A 20,670-nucleotide genomic window follows, 5' to 3' on the forward strand; every position below is an offset into this window, starting at 1 on the left:
CTGAGCTGCTCCGGCTGTGTTAATGTGTTATTTAATACAGAAAGTGACAAGATCAGGTTCAGGCTGTGGAAAGACAGAAGAGGAAAATTACACATATAACACAAATTCTGTGGGTTTTGCTGTTTACTCCAAGAAGCAGGTAAAATCCTGTAAAGACGACACAAATCTCCAAATCTGACTTCTTTCTTTACACCATGTGTTGTTCTGATAGAAGCAGCAGAAGATCATTTCCTATAACTCAGTGTTCAGTGAAAGCATGTGTGGGTCATGTGTGTTACCTGCAGTGTATTACAAATACAACAAAAGCTCTAAAGGTAGAAACAGATCTGTTATAACTCATTTTACGTTTGCTAACCTGATCTGTTGGCTTTCCCTTACAGTCTGGACGTCCTTCAGTAATCACGTTCTCTCCACATGTTCCTGGTGAAGAGAAAAAAACCCTCAGAAATCACACCTCTAGTGGTAACAACGATATTTTACTGTCTGAAGTGATCAAGTAAGGTGTGGAGGCTGCAGTTCTGTTTGACACACACTCAGTGACTGACATTTAACAGTCAACTCAACTGTGTGTGTGTTTGTGCTTTTCAATATCCAACAAACAAAATGCTAAAAACTGTGTATTAATAAATAAATGTAAGAATGTAGATATGTTTTTTGACTTCTGATTAAAAAGGAAAGTTATGTCAACTAGACTATGGTTGCTCTGAGTTTGTTGTTTACCTTGCTCCTGTGTTGTTTTCCTTGAAGGCTGTACTGACTGAATTCTTCTGTCTGTTTTCCCTGAGTGTGTTGAAGTTTCTCTTCTTCCTACTGAAAATATAAATCATATTCGATCTAAAGGCTGTTTTTAATCACTGTTAGTAATATGGCACATGACACTGAAGCAAAACATGTTCACAGTCATTAATGAATAAATATACCTTCAACATATAGTCTGAAATCTTTTCTTTCTGCCTGTACAGAACATGTGTAGAGTCCCTGGTCCTGTTCAGTCAGGTCTGATACGAGTAGAGAGAGGTTTCCTGGAGAGATTTTACTGACCAGTTTGACTCTGTTTCTGTGATGTCCAGTCTGTTCAGGGTAAATTTCCTGATAATGTTTGCTTCCAGATTCTGTGGGTAATGAAAACTCCCATTTAAGAGACTTTGGTTTGTCCTGTAGGTCAGTGCAGACACAGGGCAGAACTACAGACTCTCCTGTGAACACAGTTATGGACTCTACATCTGCCTCCTTCACCAGCTCACAGCCTGTAAACAGAACATTTACATTTAATAATAGAAATACTGCAATTAATAATATTTTATGCTTGCAAATAACATTTCCTGCTGCAAACCAAAGATTTTTAAAGAACATGCCAATCACCTGTTTAAATTCTCTATCAGGACCCTGATACCCAATACTGAAGCATTACTTGGTTATTTTTATTCTAATAAATTGAAAATCTTTAATAAACCTTAATATTTTATATATTTGTTAAAGCCAATCCGATATCAGTCGACAGTTTCATGTCACTCTGATACCATAATCAGTATTTAATTTCTAACTCTGTACTGATGCGTCACCATATGACTCCTAGATAAATTCCCATTTAGGTACAGTAAAGAGAGTAGACATTTTTGTTAATTATATAACTATAATTCATTTTAAGACTTATCAAGGATGATTTCACACTAAATATCAACTTTTATTATGCATTTAAATCATTCACCTTTAACATAAATCGTGATGTCTCTGTATCCCTTCTCTGTTCTGCACCTGTAGACTCTCTGATCCTCTTCTCTCAGGTCAGATATGAGCAGAGACAGATTACCAGGAGAAGATTTATTAAACAGCTGAAGTCTGTCACGGTAGTGTTCATCATTTAACATATCAGTCAGATTTCCTGTTATGTCAGTCATCCAGGTGAATGTCTGAGGATTGGTGTGCAGGTCAGAGCAGGAGCAGAGTAACAGAACTGAACCACCAGGATGTTGTATGATTTCTACTGTCTTATTATCACCAGAGAGATCACAGCCTACAGACACAAAGATATAAAAGCTCAGAATCTACTGAATACATTATTCTTCAGTACAATTAACTGCAAAATCTTAAAATGCCTGTTTTACTACTTCTGCCTACTTAATAATTATTAGTTCATGTGTTAAATAAATTTTGAATTGATTCAAAAAATATATAAATCTAGCAAGCAGATAATTATTATATTAATATATTGTATAATAAAATGATATAATTTTTTTTAACTTATGATTGTACTATATTTTAATGTTACATAATAGTTTAGTCATCTGTTAATTATGTGTTTAGTTTTACATCCCAGAGCTCTACTAGTAGTAGTTTATTTATTTACATTTTTTCTTCTTCTTTAACTACTGCTTTTTTTTTTTTTTTATGGTTGAGTGTGGTTTTTTATGGTTGGAGTGACTGGCTGCTTCATGTCTCAGGGGCCTGTCTTACCTACTGGATCTCTCTTTAGTTATGCTGCCATAGCCGATTCCCTGCTTTCATTCTAGCCACAATGTACAGCGTCTTTATCCATTACATGACAATAAGCCTACCTAATATTTCAATAAAAAGGTGCACAAATAAAAGAACAAACAAAGACACTCCACACAGATGGGAACTAGAGATCCGGACTGAAGCAGGGACTCTGGAACTGTGAGGAGACGAAACAACCCAATGCATCACCACACTGCTCATAGAGCCACACATTTACACTTTTGTATAGATAGTAAAGTGAAAAATAGAAGAAATGGGTAGAAATCATCTTTTTTTAATAGATTTTTTTTTTTTTTTTTAAAAACTGACAGATATGTCAGTCCACACAGGCCACTGTTAAGATTTGAAAATGTGAACACACTGTTGTTAAATGCATGTAACTAATTGAATAAAATAAAAATAAATATGATGTAATGCAGGAAATGAAGTTGGTGGTCAGAGCGACATCAGTGACAGAGAGACAGCAGGAAAAGGTGTGAAATTGACAAGCATCTATTTACAGCTAAGACTAGAGGGAAGAAGTTACCTACAAGTTACAGGAAATAACTTTTCTACTATGCTTTATATGAGTTATTATAGATACATTCACATCAAAGATGAACAGGTCTAAATAAGAACATTATAACACATGGCATGTTGTGAACGTTTACACGTCTTTGAACAGTTTAATGAGAAGAACATGCTGGTCTAAAAATATACAATTTTAGTAAAAATGACATTAAAATACAAAACCACTAATAAATTACTTGTTAACGTTGTTAATTCTCTAATTAATAAACATTTGACAGTGTTTGGTTTATGTTTTAGGAACAGAGCTGAACTCCAGCCTACTGTAAACCCAGTCTGGACAGAAACCACATGAACTAAACACAAAGCAGATGAACTAAGAACTGAATAATATTCTCTCTCCTTTCTGTAATAGAAAATAAAAAATAACTTCACTCACCTGCAGTGACGTGAAACATGACATACAAAAGATATAAACACTTCATCATTACTGATTCTTCTGCACACACACCAGTCCCTCAGAAACACACACACTGACACACTGACTGAATGTCTCTCTTTATACACTTTGCTTTTCAGGAAACAACAACCACCACTATGTCAGCTCTCATTTTTAAAAATGTATTTTATCACTTACTCGCACGCACATGCAGGCTTAGTGGTTAGCACGTTCGCCTCACACCTGCAGACGATTAGAACCCAAATGGAAAAAAAGACAGGTTTGAAATATCATTTGATATGCTGAATGTCTCCCTTCAAAACTTCCAAAAGGCTGTTAGGGCTGCAAAGCATAAATTTTCATCTGATATCATTACTAAAAATTCACATTGTTCTAGCACGCTCTTTACAACTGTCAGGCCCCCGGATACGGTAGGAAGGAGACAGACCCGTAGGCAGGATAGCTTCAAATGAAAGGGGTTTAATACATAAGGAAGACAGACAAACATATCCACACGACACAGGGGAACTAACGTAAACTAAACTAATGAATCTGCGCTGCAATCGGCAACGCGGCTCACACACACACACACACGATGGGAAACAGGTGTGGGGACAGGGAGGAGCAGACGAAGGCGGGGCAGACACGTGACAATAACAAAAACATTAGCACGTGTCCAAAAGTCCGCGCTGATCCCTGACAACAACTATCAATTCTGTTTTAAATCCTCCCGTCAAGACTCCATCTGTGATCACTTCTTTTCACTGTGAAAATTTAAAAACAATTCTTTTTAGACAAAACCAGCACTACTAGAGAACAAGTTTTTAATTTGATACAGCCTGCAGACCTACTTGATTCCTCTTTCTCCAGTTCACAGTAGAGTGAATTTGAACTGATCTCCCTTCAGACATGTAGTGAAATCACTTCAAAATTGAGACCTACTTTTTCCCCTCATGACATTTTCCCTTCCCGCTTCCTAAAACAGATTTTTGGTACAGTCGGCCCAGAGATTGTAAGTATTATTAATAATTGTTTAGGCACCGAAACAGTTCCAGCCTGTTTTAAATTGGCTGCTGTAACACCTATTCTTAAAAAAAACAGTACTTGACTCTTTAATATATGCAAATTACAGACCCATCTCCAATTTGCCGTTTGTATCTAAATTGAGAAACTACCTGCAAATCAACTCCATCTCTGATATTTTTTAGTCCGGCTTTAAAACCCTTCATAGCACTGAGTCGGCTCTTTTAAAAGTTTTCAATAATATTTTAATGACCACAGATGCTGGTGATACCATGACCATAGTGCTCTTACATTTGAGCTCTGCTTTTGATTTCGTAGACCACAAGATTCTTTTATCTCGGCTTGAATACTCGATTGGTATGACTGGTACAGTATTGAAATGGTTCCAATCCTTTTTGTCAAACAGAAGATTTACAGTCAACTTAGGTGTCCATTCATCCTCCGTGGCTCGCGTCACCTGTGGTGTACCCCTAGGATCGATCTTAGCACCGGTATTATTTTCGCTGTATATGTTACCTCTGGGATGAATTATGCACAAATTTCTGGTGTCATATCACTGCTTTATATGCCTATAAAACGCAAAGATAACTCGGCATACAAGAGATTGTATCAAATTATGGCTAACAAATAATTTTATAATACTTAACGATGACAAAACCCAATTCATTCAATTTGGGCCAAAAGAACACCCAGATGAAGTTTCTATTAACCTTGGTCCTCTTACTCCTTATCTTACTTTTGATGTTAAAGATCTAGGATTTCACCTAGAAAATGGCCTTAAATTAGTCAAACAAATCAACACCATAGTTAGTACCAGCTTCTTTCACATTCGCAGATTAGCTAAAGGCAAAACTTTCTTAAGCAAGAAGCCCGTCTACTCACAGGTAGCCGCAAACGAGAGCATATTTCCCCAAGGTTACGTTCTTTGCACTGGCTGCCTGTCTGATACCGTATCGAATACAAGATTCTGCTATTCGTCTACAAAGCTCTCAATAATCAAGCTCCCAAATATTTATCTGATTTGATTGTTATGTACAATCCTTCAAGATCACTTAGATCCCAAAATGGTCACCTTTTACTGGTACCGCGATCCCGTCTGCAACACAGGGGAACACACCTCTTTTCCTGTGCTTTTAATTGTTGATAATTTGTACATGTTCTTTTATATTTATGTTCTTTCTTTTTTCCTTTTCTTCTATCTCTATGTATAGCACTTTGGCCAGCTCAGGCAGATTTTAAATATGCATTAGAAATTAAATTGAATTGAATTGAATATTAAAAAGAAAGAAAAAAAAGAAAGAAAGAAAGAAAGAAAGAAAGAAAACATAAATCAAGTATTGAAATTTAAAAAGGATACAAAACAAGACTGCACAATGACATTAATACAACAGATATTAACCAGTCACTGAAAGGACTGAAAAGCAATAAACAGATGAAACTATAGATTGCTTGCATGACCCCAGTTCTCTGATAGCATTAAGTCAGGTGTCTCACTATGGGATATGTCCCTTCTGTGTATTCGTCAGAAGCCCCATCACATTATGCCAGCCACTATTGGCTGGGAGACATGATGCTTGTGTCTGGCTTCTTACCTCAGTATAAGAAGAGCCACCTAGCGTCATCACATTATTCAAAACAAGCACACCTCGTCCTCACTTCACACAGAAAGAAGGGTAATCTGGTGAGACACCTCACTTAATGCTTTCAGAGAACCAGAGTTATGCAAGTAACTTATATTTCTCTTTCAAGCATACATTTCAGTGTCTCACTATGGGATTTCATAACTCCTGTATTGCCAGATAGCTTGTTTGCCACCTGCCACCAATTCATGACAAACATCCAGGGCTGAATAAGTGAGATCTTAAGACACAAACAGCTGATCACTTTCTCTGAATCCTCCGGTTTTGTCCCTGTAAATACAGGCTGGGCATAAAGAATTCAACCTCTGCTGACCTGATCAAGCAAAAGGTGTTTCTGTGCTGTTACCCTGCTCCTGCTCTGACCTGCACACCAAATCATCATTTTAATGTGACACACTATGACTCATAGAGTAAAACCATTAGTTATGGTAAATTTAGTAGACATGTTTGTTACATATGTGACTATAATTCAGTTCTTATCAGGTCTGTTCATTCATTCATTCATTTTCTACCGCTTATCCGAACTATCTCGGGTCACGGGGAGCCTGTGCCTATTTCAGGCGTCATCGGGCATCAAGGCAGGATACACCCTGGAAGTGCCAACCCATCGCAGGGAACACACACACACTCATTCACTCAAACACTACGGACAATTTTCCAGAGATGCCAATCAACCTTCCATGCATGTCTTTGGACCGGGGGAGGAAAGCGGAGTACCCGGAGGAAACCCCCGAGGCACGGGGAAAACATGCAAACTCCACACACACAAGGCGGAGGCAGGAATCAAACCCCCAACCCTGGAGGTGTGAGGCAAACGTGCAAACCACTAAGCCACCGTGCCCCCCTTTATCAGGTCTGTTTTCACACTAAATTGAAACTTTTATTGAGTATTTAAATGACTTACCTTTAACATTAATCCTGATGACTCTGTATTCCCTTAATCCAGTGCTGCACCTGTAGACTCTCTGATCCTCTTCTCTCAGGTCAGATATGAGCAGAGACAGATTACCAGGAGAAATGTGATTAAACAGCTGAAACCTGTCATGATAGAGCTCATCATTTCAAGTCAAATCAAGTCAAGAAGCTTTTATTGTCATTTCAACAATATATAGCTCTTGCAGTACACAGTGAAATGAGACAACATTTCTCCAGGATCATGGTGCTAAAGTACATTAAAGCAAAGACAGAGCTAAGGACTTAGTAAGTAAGTAAGTAAGTAAGTCAGCCACATAAAGTGCAACTGTGCATCCTGGTGCAAACAGTGCAGGACAAGACAAACAAGACAGACAAGACAGTGCAGGACAAAAGACAGTGCAGACAAAAAATTACAAGACAATACAAAAAAGACAATACACAAAAGACTAAACAGGAACTGCACCGATCAGTGTAAATATTGTATGTTCAACAATATTGCTTGCATTAATACCAGAATGAACACAGTGTCATTGCAGCAGGTCCAAGAGATAATGTAAAGTATTGTGCAAAACAGCAAAGACTGAAATGTGAGACAGTATGTGCAAAGAGCAAAAAAGTGTGTAAAAACAGCATGTAAACAGGTTGTATATTGGAAGTGTGTGAATTTGGTGTAGGTCTGTGCAGTCCATATAGTCATTTAACATGTCAGTCCAGTGTCCTGTTCTGTCAGTCAGTATTAAAGAAAAGCGATACATAATTCAGTCCACATAGACTGCTGTTGTGTTCACTGTGTGAAAAGATTTAAAAATGTGAACACAGTATTGAGAAATAGATTTAACCAAAAACATGTAATTAAAGCACAAAGTAGGAGGTAAAGCTGGTGTTTAAGACTCCTTTTTAAGCTTATGGTTGTCTGGAAAAAAATAAATAATTGCAGGAACCCTGACACTCCCACACGCACTCACAGGTTCGGAATCACAATGAATCAGACCCATGTGCAGGATTAAATACCTTCCTGGTTTTATTTACTGTAGCTAAAAAATGACACAACAAACAAAACAATACACAAATACTTAGAAACAGGCATGACAAAGGCATAGCATGGCAAACCTGAACGTGATAATAAACAATAAATCGACAATGACAGATGTGAAAGGGCAGGTATAAATAAGGCAATACTTTAAGGATAATTAAGATCAGGTAACATAACACATTACATGATCACATGGCGCTTCTACAAGGAGTAAAAATCAAACTGCCAGCACCCCCTCTGGTGGTCTGAAAGGGAATTGTCCCAGTAGTTCCTTACACATATTTATGCCTGTGTCTACACACACATGTACAGAAATATACAGGGTCACACAGACACAAACCGAGACCAAGTAAGCCACAGACACTATGGCTTTTATTGAAAAGAGGGCACTATGTCTTACATAAAAAAAGTGAAGAACTCACACATACACTAAAAACATGATTTGTAAGATTATCCATCAGCACACATTATTACAATCACATAATTTTTGGTTATAAAAAAAAAAATCAAGCCAATATTGTGAATCCAGTACTTACCATCATATGTATTTAAACTACTCTATGATTTTTTAGCATTATTCTATATATTTACTACAGATTAAATTGTCACAATGCTGGCGTATTCATGCTCTCCCACATTGATCTGGACCCGAGCTTCTCTGGCTGTGTGAATGTGGCTTACAGTAGAGTAAGTAACATCAGGGACAGTCTGTGAAAGACAGAAGAGGAAAATTCTACATATAACACTTCTGTTGCTTCTACTGTTGTCTCAAAGAAGCAGGAAAAATCCTGTAAAGACGACACAAATCTCCAAATCTTACCTTTTTTATTTACACCATGTGTTGTTCTGTACATTTAAGACTAAAAGATGTCACATGACAATAAAAATACAGCTGAATCCAGGCCTGCATGTACACTAACCTGATAATTCTGCTTTCGACGTCCTTCAGTTATCACGTTGTTTCCACATCTTCGTCCTAATGAGAAAAGTCCTCAGAAATCACACCATCAAACTTATTTAGTTACTGACTAACTTGTTTTGATTGAGACACAAAAGGAAGTTTGTGGAAATTGTACTAATGAATCAATTTCAAAATCTGTGTGTGTGTTTTGTACCTTTGCGTCTCCAACAAATAAATGCCATTACACCAACTATCACCAACAGCAAAGCAGCCACAATGCTGAGAACTGTGGAAAAAAAACAACAACAAAAAATATAAAATGTTTTAATAAAAGTAATAATACTATCATATATTTTCAGTACTTATTAAAAGTTTTGGCACCCAGAGGGAGGCTGCTGTGTGGTTGCTGTTTAGCTTTTTCCAGTGTTGTTGAGGATGATGCAGGTGGAGAGTTTGTTGTTTTACTTGGAGGCTGTTCTGATGGAGGTCTTCTGTCTGTTTTCCCTGAGCGTGTTGAAGTTTCTCTTCTTCCTCCTGAAAAGACAAACCTTAATAAATCTAAAGAACACACTCAGACTTTAATTATTAAAGTCTGTAAAAACTTCATAAAAAAATAAAAGGTAACATAATTTGTGTCATGTTAATGAGGTGTAATTGACACCTACATAAACAAAAACTGGCATGAACCTACATGAAGATTTATAAAGTGTAATAAGTATCATCTGAGGTGAAGGCTGAGAGAATTGATGAATAGATCTGTACTTTATTTCTCTGACTGTAAATTAGAAGAAAACACAAAGTCAGAATAAACATGGCACTGACACCTTCTGAAGCTTTTATTAATGTTTATGTAGGTTTATGTCAGTAGTAATAAAGGTGTATTCTGAAGGCTGCGCTCTCTCTGGTGATGATAATCAGACAGAAATCACATGACACAAAGGTGTTTCTGTGCTGTTACCCTGCTCCTGCTCTGACCTGCACACCAAATAGGTGTCATTTTAATGTGACACACTATGACTCGTAGAGTAAAACCATCAGTTATGGTAAATTTAGTAGACATGTTTGTTACATATATGACTATAATTCAGTTCTTATCAGGTTTGTTTGCACACTGAATATAAACTTTTATTGAGTATTTAAATGTTTTACCTTTAACATTAATCCTGATGTCTCTGTATTCCTCTAATCCAGTGCTGCACCTGTAGACTCTCTGATCCTCTTCTCTCAGGTCAGATATGAGCAGAGACAGATTACCAGGAGAAATGTGATTAAACAGCTGAGATCTGTCACGATAGAGCTCATCATATAACACGTCAGTCCAGTGTCCTGTTCTTTTAGTCGTCCAGGTGAATATCTGAGGATTGGTGTGCAGGTCAGAGCAGGAGCAGGGTAACAGAACTGAACCACCAGGGTGTCCATTGATAACTACCTGATGTTTATCACCAGAGAGATCACAGCCTACAGACACAAACATACAAACACTCAGAATCTACTGAATACAACATGAAGTACAAAGATCAGGACTGAAACATGGACCCTGGAGCTGTGAGGAGACAACACTACACACTGCATGGTGAAAAGTACATGTGATATATAAGCTGTAGACACAAAGAGTTTTGTTTACTGTTGAGTTTGACTTAGAAAATAATTCATGATTTTTGAAATTTTTGTGTCAAATTAAAGAAAAGTGATACATAATTCAGTCCACATAGACCGCTGCTGTGTTCACTGTGTGAAAAGATTTAAAAATGTGAACACAGTATTGAGAAATAGATTTAACCAAAAAATGTAAATAAAGCACAAAGTAGGAGGTGAAGCTGGTGATCAGTGAACCGTCACTGATAAATAAAGTTAAAATATTACTTAAGGGACTTTTTCATAGGGCTAAATGGCTCCTAAATAAACTCCTAATAATAAGTGACATGAACCTAAATCAAGATTTATAAAGACATGTATTTAAAAAGACTTCATCAAGACTTCACTGTGTTCATCAATGTTCATGTTAAATTGATATAAACACCAGGTCTAGTGTGTTATGTAGAGTTTCTTTGACTGTAAATTAGAGTTTGGTTTTAATGGTTAATGTCATTCATTCATTCATTCATTCATCTTCTACCGCTTATCCGAACTACCTCGGGTCACGGGGAGCCTGTGCCTATCTCAGGCGTCATCGGGCATCAAGGCAGGATACACCCTGGACGGAGTGCCAATCCATCGCAGGGCACACACACACTCTCATTCACTCACGCACTCACACACTACGGACAATTTTCCAGAGATGCCAATCAACCTACCATGCATGTCTTTGGACCGGGGGAGGAAACCGGAGTACCCGGAGGAAACCCCAGAGGCACGGGGAGAACATGCAAACTCCACACACACAAGGCGGAGGCGGGAATCGAACCCCGGAGGTGTGAGGCGAATGTGCTAACCACTAAGCCACCGTGCCCCCCCTGCATCAGATATTAAGATAAAAAAAACTCAACAAATTGACAGTGATGTCTAGTGAAGTCTTTATTAATGTTTATGTCTTATGTCAGTTGACATGTAGCTCTATAAACACTACAATGTTATGAGAATAAATCTTAGTTTAGACTGAGAAATATCACAAATCCAATCCAACACCAGTCCAAAGTTCAGGTCAGTCTGATACCATCATCAGTATTTAATGTCATTTATAACTTAATACTGATGTGTCACTATATGACTCCTAAATTAATTCCCCTTCATGGTAAATGGAGTAGACATTTTATTACATATGTAACTATAATTAACTTTAAGTATGATCAAGAATGATTTTACACTAAATATAAACTTTAATTGTGTATTTAAATAATTTACCTTCACCAAGAATACTCATGTCTGTGTAATTCTTCTCAGTGATGCACCTGTAGTCTGTTCCATCCTCTTCTCTCAGGTCAGATATGAGCAGAGACAGATTACCAGGAGAAGTGTTATTAAACAGCTGAAGTCTGCCACGGTAGTGTTCATCATTTAACACGTCAGTCAGACGTTCTGTTCTGTAGGACATCCAGGTGAATGTGTGAGGTTTGGTGTGCAGGTCAGAGCAGGAGCAGAGTAACAGAACTGAACCACCAGGGAGTCCAATGTAAACATGTTTAGTTTGAGCAGAGAGATCACAGCCTACAGACACAAACATACAAACACTCAGAATCTACTGAATACAACATGAAGTACAATATTTATAATGAAGATTTTAAGGAAATATTTATTCTTCAGTACAATTAATTCCAAAATATTGAAATGTCACTATTTTCCTTCTACTGACTGATTATGAATTATTAGTTCATGTGAAAAATATATAGATAGAATAATATTTAGTGATTAATAGAGAATTGGTACATCCAGCAAGCAGATAATTATGTTTTTTGTTCATATTTTTTTTATTTATAATTGTTCTATATCTCAGTATTGGTATAATTAATAAAGGTTCACTTGTGAGAGAAAACAAAACAAGTCATGAGAATGAAGGAATTGTCCAGTTTGTCATTAAGAGGTTTACTTAAACACACAGGGTCAGTAGTGGCACATCATCAGCTGAACTCAAAACCTGAATCTCTTGTTTCTCAGCCCAGTTCCTAACTACTGTGTGTGTTACACTATCCTGTGATCATGTGTGTATTTGTTCCACTTGTTTTGACTCAATGTTAAAACTACATCTGAAAATAAAGACCACTTGGAGAGAATAATACTACACAAAGTGCAGATTTCTTTAAACTGTTTCCAGGATTTTTATAATAACTTATAAACATTTATCAATACTATTGTCACTTTTACAAAGCTCTTTACCAACATGCAGCTCATTACAGCAGTTAACCTCACATCCATAATGCACTATAACCATCAAAACACTTCACACACCTCAAAACAATTTATTCCACCAGTACACCTGTAAAATCTCTCTCAACAACATAAACCTGGAAATACTGGAAATAAACCCTGGATTGTATTTCTGTCTCATGTACTCAAACACTCAGTCATTATTATTGACGGTAAATTGAAGCTGGAGCTGAACTGGACCTTGCAACATGACAATGACACAAAACACACCAGTAAATCCACCAAGGACTCGCTGAAAAGTAAATATTTCTGGAATGGCCAAGTCATAGCCCAGATCTAAATGTGTTGTGATATGAAACACACTTTGCATGCAAGAAACCCCTCAAACATCACACAGCTGAAAGAATCCTGCATTGAAGAGTGATGGCTAAAGGTAATGCTTGGTAAGGCTAAAGTAGAAATCAGCTGTTCTACTTTTTTTTTTTGCTTTAAGACAAATGCATTTTATTAAAAGACGCTGTTATGACTTTTGAAAATGTGAACACACTGTTTATACATTTACAATTTGTTACATGCAAAAAATTAAAAGTTTATTTACTTTTACAATTTTTTTTAAAGAAATTCATTGAATTTAGGAGAGTCCAAATATACCACTGTTGTGAGTTTTGAAAATGTGAACACAGTGTTGTTAAATGCATGTAACTAATTGTAAAAAATAAAAACTCTAAATATGATGTAATGCAGGAAGTGAAGTTGGTGGTCAGAGCGACATCAGTGACAGAGAGACAGCAAAAAAAGGTGTGAAATTCCCATACATCTATTTACAGCTAAGACCAGAGTGAAGAAGTGACCTACAAGTTACAGGAAGTAACTTTTCTACTATGCTTTATGTGATTTATTATAGATACATTCACATGATCAAAGCTGAACAGGTCTAAATAAGAATATTATAACACAAGGCGTGATGTGTACGTTTACACATTTTTGAACAGATTAATTAGAAGAACATGCTGGTCTAAAAATATACAATTCTAGTAAAAAAGAACAAAACCATTAATAAATTACTTGTTAACGTTCTTAATTCTCTAATTAATAAACATTTGACAGTGTTTGGTTTATTTTTTAGGAACAGGGCTGAACTCCACCCTACTGTAAACCCAGTCTGGACAGAAACCACATGAACTAAACACAAAGCAGCTGAAATAAGAACTGGATAATATTCTCTCTCCTTTCTGTAATAGAAAATAAAAAATAACTTCACTCACCTGCAGCGACATGAAACACGACATACAAAAGATATAAGCACTTCATCATTACTGATTCTTCTGAACACACACCAGTCCCTCAGTGTGAAACACACACACTGACACACTGACTGAGTGTCTCTCCTTATACACTTTGGTTTTCAGGAAACCACAACAACCACTATGTCATATCTCATTTTTAAAAATGTATTTTATCACTTACTTCATCGCACGCACATGCAGACACACACAAACACAAACACACACACACACACGCACACACACACACGCTATATATATATATAAAATTTACAAGTCAAACGTGTCCTTAATTTATTTGAGAAGATAAGATGGAAAAAAAAGAATAATAATTAACTAAATAAATAATTAGATAATAATATTAATAATAATAATAATAATAATAATAATAATAATAATAATAATAATAATAACACATTATGTGACTTTATTAAGTATATTAAAAGCAAAATTAGGCATGAGCTGCAACATTAACTTCACTTTAAAACACACAGGAATTCTAGTGTTTGGGACAAAGCTGTAATGTTCATCAGTATATTATATATATCAGTATCAGTATATATCAGTACACCAGCAAGTGTGTTTCCTGAAACTTACAGGAAGTCTTAAAGACACATTTACCACATGTGAGCTGAGGAGAACATGGAGGCTGGTCAAGAGTGATTATGAAAAGTAAGATTAATAAGAAGAGTATAATTTTATTCATAAACACGTTTTCAGTTTAAAATGATTTTAAAAAGTGATTTGCTATATTTACTTATTTATTTACCCTTTGAAAAGAGAGCTACGGCTTAGTAACTAAGTGGCGACATCTTGTGTCTCGAAGCTGGTACTACAGCTGGGCTACAGATAATTAATCTAATAATTTAAATGTAAATCAAAAATTTACAAAAAGAAGAAAGAAGATACTTTATCTCTTACTGATACCTATAACTTATTACTCGTCCTACTACAACAAGCTTAATAATAATAATAATAATAATAATAATAATAATAATAATAATAATACCAGCTGAATTAAATTGTTGTAACTGAATTAAAACGCCATCTTGTGTTACAAAGCTGCTTCTACAGCTTAAGTACAGATAATTTCTCATTAGTGATCTAAATCTACATGTAGATTTTTGCAGAAAGAAGAAAGAAGAGCCTTAATGTCACATGAACAGGAATAGGATGAAATTTCCTTCACATATTCCAGCTTGGTCAGAATTTGGAGTAAAAATTTAAAATTGCATGTGACAATGTTTACTGTTAAAAGTCCTCTATAAATAACATTCTGTTGAATTAAACAGGACGATTTACTTTGTTAGTTTTGTTCATTTTGTATTAGTTTTCTTTTTTCTCAGAGGAAGTCTGAATCTGGTAATAAAATAATTTGAAATCAAGTTGGAGTAATATTCATCTACAGCATTAATATTGTGTTTGTTAAGATTTGGGGATCAGGTGTAGGACCGGGTTTTGATCATTTTTTAAACAAAATACAGCAACGAGACAATATTAAACAAACAAACAAACAAATAAATAAAACAAAAAAATCAAAAATTGAAATTTAAAAAGGATACAAAACAAGGCTCCACAACATTAATACAACAGATATTATCCTCTTACTGAAAGGACAGATGTGTACAAGAAATCAGTGGAACAATCAAGGAAGAAATTCAATCTACAAGAGAGATGCCCTCTGCTGGTCTGACAGGGAATTGTTTCTTGTGACCCTTCTTTGTGTCACAGTGTCCGTGTAAATTTTGAGTAATACTCTTTTAAAATTTGCTTAACTATTCTGATTTTTATTTAGTAAATTAGTTTCTATTTCGTTGCAGAATTTTATACTCATTAGGATAAAGATTGAAATTTTTTTATCAGTTTTAAGTTACTTTTAATTTTGTTGAACATCATAAAAACGTGCAGTTTTCAGCTACAAAACACAGTCAGGGCTCAAACTGGTAGACCATCTTTACTAGCTGGTAAATGTTCATAAAGCATTAACGTAAACCTGTGATTTCAATTACAACCAGCACTACTGTTAGAGCTGCTGTTATAGAAAACTAATCAGCACCACCTGACCAATTAAATTAGAGAATTTCACACATACCATAACCTCAGTACAGCAACATGTAATTGTAAACAATGTCATGTAAATGTAAACATTTGAGAATTTTGCTTCAATTTGTCACATGTAAAAGTCCATGTTCTACCTTAACCACTAGGTGGTGCCTTAGCACTAATGAATAACAAATAACTGGAAGATTTGTAGACTTCAAATGTCATATTTTTTATATTACACTATTTATTTACCACAAATTCTTTTTTTGTGTGATTGTTTGGGAGATTCAATTTAAATACTGTAAATAATTAGATTTACCGGTAAAATTGTAAAATTGTATGATTGTAAAATTGTATGCATTTATTTATTTCATTTTATTTATGTTTGTTTGTTTGTTTGTTTATTTATTAGAAAACCACATTCAGTCCATGCAAATTCAACAATACTTCTCTTTTTATTTTTGCTCAAGGTTTAAACAAGTCACAAACAAGAACTTCTTACACAAGCCGAATTTACACAAAAGCCTTCAAGCACATTCCTTTCTTAACCTGATATATGTAAGAATGGGACACATAAAATGAGAAAAATGTCACAATCACTCAAAATATAGTTTGCAAATTTATCCATCAGCAGTTTTTAATGATTAACAGAAAAAGTGAATGCAGAACAATACCCTTAGCTAATATAATGAAGGTGAATATGAAGCAATTATCTGGAACCTTTTCCCTTTTTTAACAATCAAACACACATAAAAATCCCACCAGAAAGAATCTTGTGCAGGAACATGGTGTGTATTTATTATGTTTTCAGCATTATTCTATAATATCTGAGAATATTTACTGCGGATTAGTTTGTTATAATGTTGGTTGTACTCAGTTTTCTCTCCAGTGTTAATCTGGACCTGAGCTGCGCAGTCTGTGTTAATGTGTTATTTAATACAGAAAGTGACAAGATCAGGTTCAGGCTGTGGAAAGACAGAAGAGGAAAATTACACATATAACACAAATTCTGTGGGTTTTGCTGTTTACACCAGGAAGCAGGTAAAATCCTGTAAAGACGACACAAATTTCCAAATCTGACTTCTTTCTTTACACCATGTGTTGTTCTGATAGAAGCAGCAGAAGATAATTTCCTATAACTCAGTGTTCAGTGAAAGCATGTGTGGGTCATGTGTGTTACCTGCAGTGTATCACAAATACAACAAAAGCTCTAAAGGTAGAAACAGATCTGTTATAACTCATTTTACGTTTGCTAACCTGATCTGTTGACTTTCCCTTACAGTCCGGACATCCTTCAGTAATCACGTTCTCTCCACATGTTCCTGGTGAAGAGAAATAAACCCTCAGAAATCACACCTCTAGTGTTAACAACAATATTTTACTGTCTGAAGTGATCAAGTAAGTTTTGGAGGCTGCTGTTCTGTTTGACACACACTCAGTGACTGACATTTAACAGTTAACTCAGTGACAGTCAACTCAACTGAGTTTGTGTGTACTGTATGTGTGTGTGTGTGTGTGTGTGTGTGTGTGTGTGTGTGTGTGTGTGTGTGCAACCAAAATGCTCAAAACTGTGTATTAATTAATAAATGTAAGAATGTATATGTGTTTCACTTCTGATTAAAAAGGAAAGTTATTTTTGTATCTTGTTATACCTTGTATATTGTTTACCTTGTTTTTGTGTTGTTTTCCTTGAAGGCTGTACTGACTGAGTTCTTCTGTCTGTTTTCCCTGAGCGTGTTGAAGTTTCTCTTCTTCCTACTGAAAATATAAATCATATTCGATCTAAAGGCTGTTTTAAATCACTGTTACTAATATGGCACATGACCCTGAAGTAAAACATGTTCGCAGTCATTAATTAATAGATGTACCTTTAACATATAGACTGAAATCTTTTATCTCTGTCTGTATTGAACATCTGTAGTACCCCTGGTCCTGTTCAGTCAGGTCTGATACGAGTAGGGAGAGGTTTCCTGAGGAGCTTTTACTGACCAGTTTAACTCTGTTTTTGTGATGTCCAGTCTGTTCAGGGTAAATTTCCTGATAACCATTGCTTCCCGATTCTGTTAATATTGAAAACTCCCATTTAAGAGACTTTGGTTTGTCCTGTAGGTCATTGCAGACACAGGGCAGAACTACAGACTCTCCTGTAAACACAGTCATGTATTCTACATCTGCCTCCTTCACCAGCTCACAGAACATTTACAGTTAATAATAAAAACACTGCAATTATTAATATTTCCTGCACATAAATCACAACATTTTCTGCTGCAAATTGAAGAGATTTTTAAAGAAAGTGCCAATCACTGGTTTAAATTCTCTTTCTTTACTCTGATACCCAATACTGAAACATTACTGGCTTATTTTTATTTTAATAAATGCAAAATCTTTAATAAAGCTTATATTTTATTTATTTGTTTTATTCCAGCTAATGCTGCTCTTACAAGCCGAAAAAATTACTCCAGTTAAAATACATCATCTTGCATGACAACATTAAAATAGTTGTTAACGTACAAGTTTATGTCATGTGGTTTAACTTATAAATAAAGTTTACTCATTAATTAACTGACAACTTGATTGGACACATACATAAACCCTTCATAATAACTGACATGAACCTAAATAAATAGTATATGTAGGCTTATGTTAATTGTGACTGATGTGTCACTATATGACTCAGATAAATTCCCCTGAGGTATAGTAAAGAGAGAAGACATTTTTGTTACTTAATGTATTTTATTGTGTATTTAAATCATTTACCTTTATGATAAATCATAATCATTTGTCATTTTAGTGTGACACACTACGACTCATAGAGTAAAACCATCAGTTATGGTAAATTTAGTAGACATGTTTGTTATGTGTCACACATATGTGACTATAATTCAGTTCTTATCAGGTTTGTTTGCACACTAAATATAAACATTTATTGAGTATTTAAATGTTTTACCTTTAACATGAATCCTGATGTCTCTGTATTCCTTCTCAGTGCTGCACCTGTAGTCTCCCTGATCCTCTTCTCTCAGGTCAGATATGAGCAGAGACAGATTACCAGGAGAAGTGTTATTAAACAGCTGAAGTCTGCCACGGTAGTGTTCATCATTTAACACATCAGTCGGACCTCCTGTTCTGTAGGTCATCCAGGTGAATAACTGAGGTTTGGTGTGCAGGTCAGAGCAGGAGCAGAGTAACAGAACTGAACCACCTCCGTGTCGTGTGATTTCTACTACCTTTTTTATATCACCAGAGAGATCACAGCCTACAGACACAAACATATAAAAACTCAGAATCTACTGAGAACTTTATGAAGTACAATATTTCAATTAATTCAGTACAATTAATTCCAAAATATTGAAATGTCTCTATTTTACTACTACTGTCTACTTAAGAATTATTAGTTCATGTGGAAAATACATTTTGGGATCCTTTGAGAATTGGTACGTCCAGAAAGCAGATAATTATGTTAGCTTGTTTATATTTCCTTTACATATTATTCTACTATATTTTATTGTTCAGGGAATGATTAGTAAAGGTTCTAATGTGAATATAAATCTCACAGCTGATGTTGAGAAACAAGTCATGAGGTTAAAGGAATTGTCCAGTTCATTATCATATGGACTCAAAACCTAAATCTCTTATTTATCAGCCCAGTTCCCAAGTACTGTTTGTTACATAATAGTTTTGTGACTTTGCAATTTGTGGATTTTTAAATACCAGAGAGACGCTTTTAGTTAAACAGCTTCATCTAAGAATAAAGACCAGTGGAAGAAAATAATACTACACAGCTTCTGTGGTGCATTTCTAGGTTGGTGGTTAGATAGACAGCAGAAAAAGGTGTTAAATTCACACCACTATTATGGTTAAGATCAGAATGAAGAAAATATGTACAATTTATGGGAAATAACTTTTCTCACACATTCATGAGTTCCTATAGATACATTCAAAAAGACAGGGAATGAGAGACCTAATTTAGTAAATGTCTAAAAATGTACACTGTGTACATTGGCTAATATTTGCTCTCCTTTCTGTAATAGAAAATTTATTTCACTCACCTGCAGTGACATAAAACACAACAGAGAAAAGATACAAATATTTCATCATTACTGATTCTTCTGCACACACACAATCTGACACACTGCCTGAGTGTCTCTGTTTTATAGACTTTGGTTTTCAGGAAACCACAACAATCATTGTGTCATATTATTTTGAAAATCTCTTTCAACATTCTTTCTATGGCACACTATATTGTTATTAGCACGAATAATTAACTTATTCCTATATTTTACCCTTATTATTATTTGTTTTCTTACTTCATAATTTCATCATTGTTATCAGTCTTGGGTGCCTTTATTCAATTTCACAAGTGAAGTTGTTAAATAAAAGCTAGGATGCCTGAGGGACCAAGTCAACACAGAAGTAGACCTTAAAAGACATACTTGAATCCAGCTTGTCAGATTACATAGAAAACATAAAGTCCTCCATCCTTAAAAAAGGTGTTGGAAAATCAAGTTGCAACTTTATCTCTGTCTGCCAAAATCAGAGCTTTTCCAAAGGAAAACAGATTAATCAACCCTTTCAGACCATTCAGGTTC

The 20,670-nt window shown here is 35.4% G+C and overlaps 2 protein-coding genes and 1 long non-coding RNA gene across 7 annotated transcripts in view; all 3 read right to left on the reverse strand.

Annotated features, from left to right (window-relative positions):
- LOC132854971 (junctional adhesion molecule-like) overlaps positions 1 to 3,521 on the reverse strand; it is an 18,779-nt gene extending 15,258 nt beyond the window's left edge. For 2 of the 3 annotated variants that reach the window (XM_060883658.1, XM_060883656.1), the window contains exon 1: positions 3,443 to 3,521. In XM_060883658.1, the coding sequence (XP_060739641.1) occupies positions 3,443 to 3,491 (49 nt within the window). In that variant the 5' untranslated portion in view covers positions 3,492 to 3,521. Of the gene's footprint in view, positions 64 to 355; positions 421 to 720; positions 811 to 920; positions 1,248 to 1,708; positions 2,015 to 3,442 lie in introns of all 3 variants that reach the window. The other variant, XM_060883660.1, reaches the window with a different exon arrangement.
- A 5,066-nt stretch (positions 3,522 to 8,587) lies between these two features.
- Positions 8,588 to 20,204, reverse strand: LOC132854972 (uncharacterized). 3 transcript variants are annotated; one of them, XM_060883662.1, is made up of 7 exons: positions 14,021 to 14,187; positions 11,796 to 12,098; positions 10,104 to 10,412; positions 9,336 to 9,485; positions 9,169 to 9,240; positions 8,974 to 9,029; positions 8,636 to 8,761 (listed from the first exon to the last, which is right to left on the reverse strand). In XM_060883662.1, the coding sequence occupies exons 1-7, from the start codon at positions 14,067 to 14,069 to the stop codon at positions 8,651 to 8,653; spliced, it is 1,050 nt and encodes a 349-aa protein (XP_060739645.1). In that variant the 5' UTR covers positions 14,070 to 14,187; the 3' UTR covers positions 8,636 to 8,650. The 3 variants fall into 3 exon arrangements, with proteins under 3 accessions (XP_060739646.1, XP_060739645.1, XP_060739644.1); XM_060883661.1 differs by having other exon boundaries at positions 9,336 to 9,488; XM_060883663.1 differs by lacking the exons at positions 10,104 to 10,412; positions 11,796 to 12,098; positions 14,021 to 14,187 and adding exons at positions 19,029 to 19,337; positions 20,131 to 20,204 and having other exon boundaries at positions 8,588 to 8,761; positions 9,336 to 9,488.
- Positions 16,514 to 17,536, reverse strand: LOC132854973 (uncharacterized). The gene is made up of 2 exons (XR_009649281.1): positions 17,339 to 17,536; positions 16,514 to 17,046 (listed from the first exon to the last, which is right to left on the reverse strand). It is a non-coding gene; the product is annotated as an uncharacterized LOC132854973 (long non-coding RNA).
- Positions 20,205 to 20,670: the final 466 nt, after the last annotated feature.

Source organism: Tachysurus vachellii, chromosome 12 (genome assembly GCF_030014155.1).
Source record: "Tachysurus vachellii isolate PV-2020 chromosome 12, HZAU_Pvac_v1, whole genome shotgun sequence".
NCBI classification, from domain to species: domain Eukaryota; kingdom Metazoa; phylum Chordata; class Actinopteri; order Siluriformes; family Bagridae; genus Tachysurus; species Tachysurus vachellii.

Excerpts from the sequence above, each read along its gene's own strand:
- LOC132854972 (XM_060883661.1), bottom strand. The coding sequence starts at position 14,069 with ATGATGAAGTGCTTATATCTTTTGTATGTCGTGTTTCATGTCGCTGCA. Across the intron at positions 12,099-14,020 it reads CGTGTTTCATGTCGCTGCAG|GCTGTGATCTCTCTGCTCAA; the intron begins GTGAGTGAAGTT and ends TTGTGTCTGTAG. Across the intron at positions 9,489-10,103 it reads CATCAGGATTAATGTTAAAG|GAGGAAGAAGAGAAACTTCA; the intron begins GTAAAACATTTA and ends TTGTCTTTTCAG.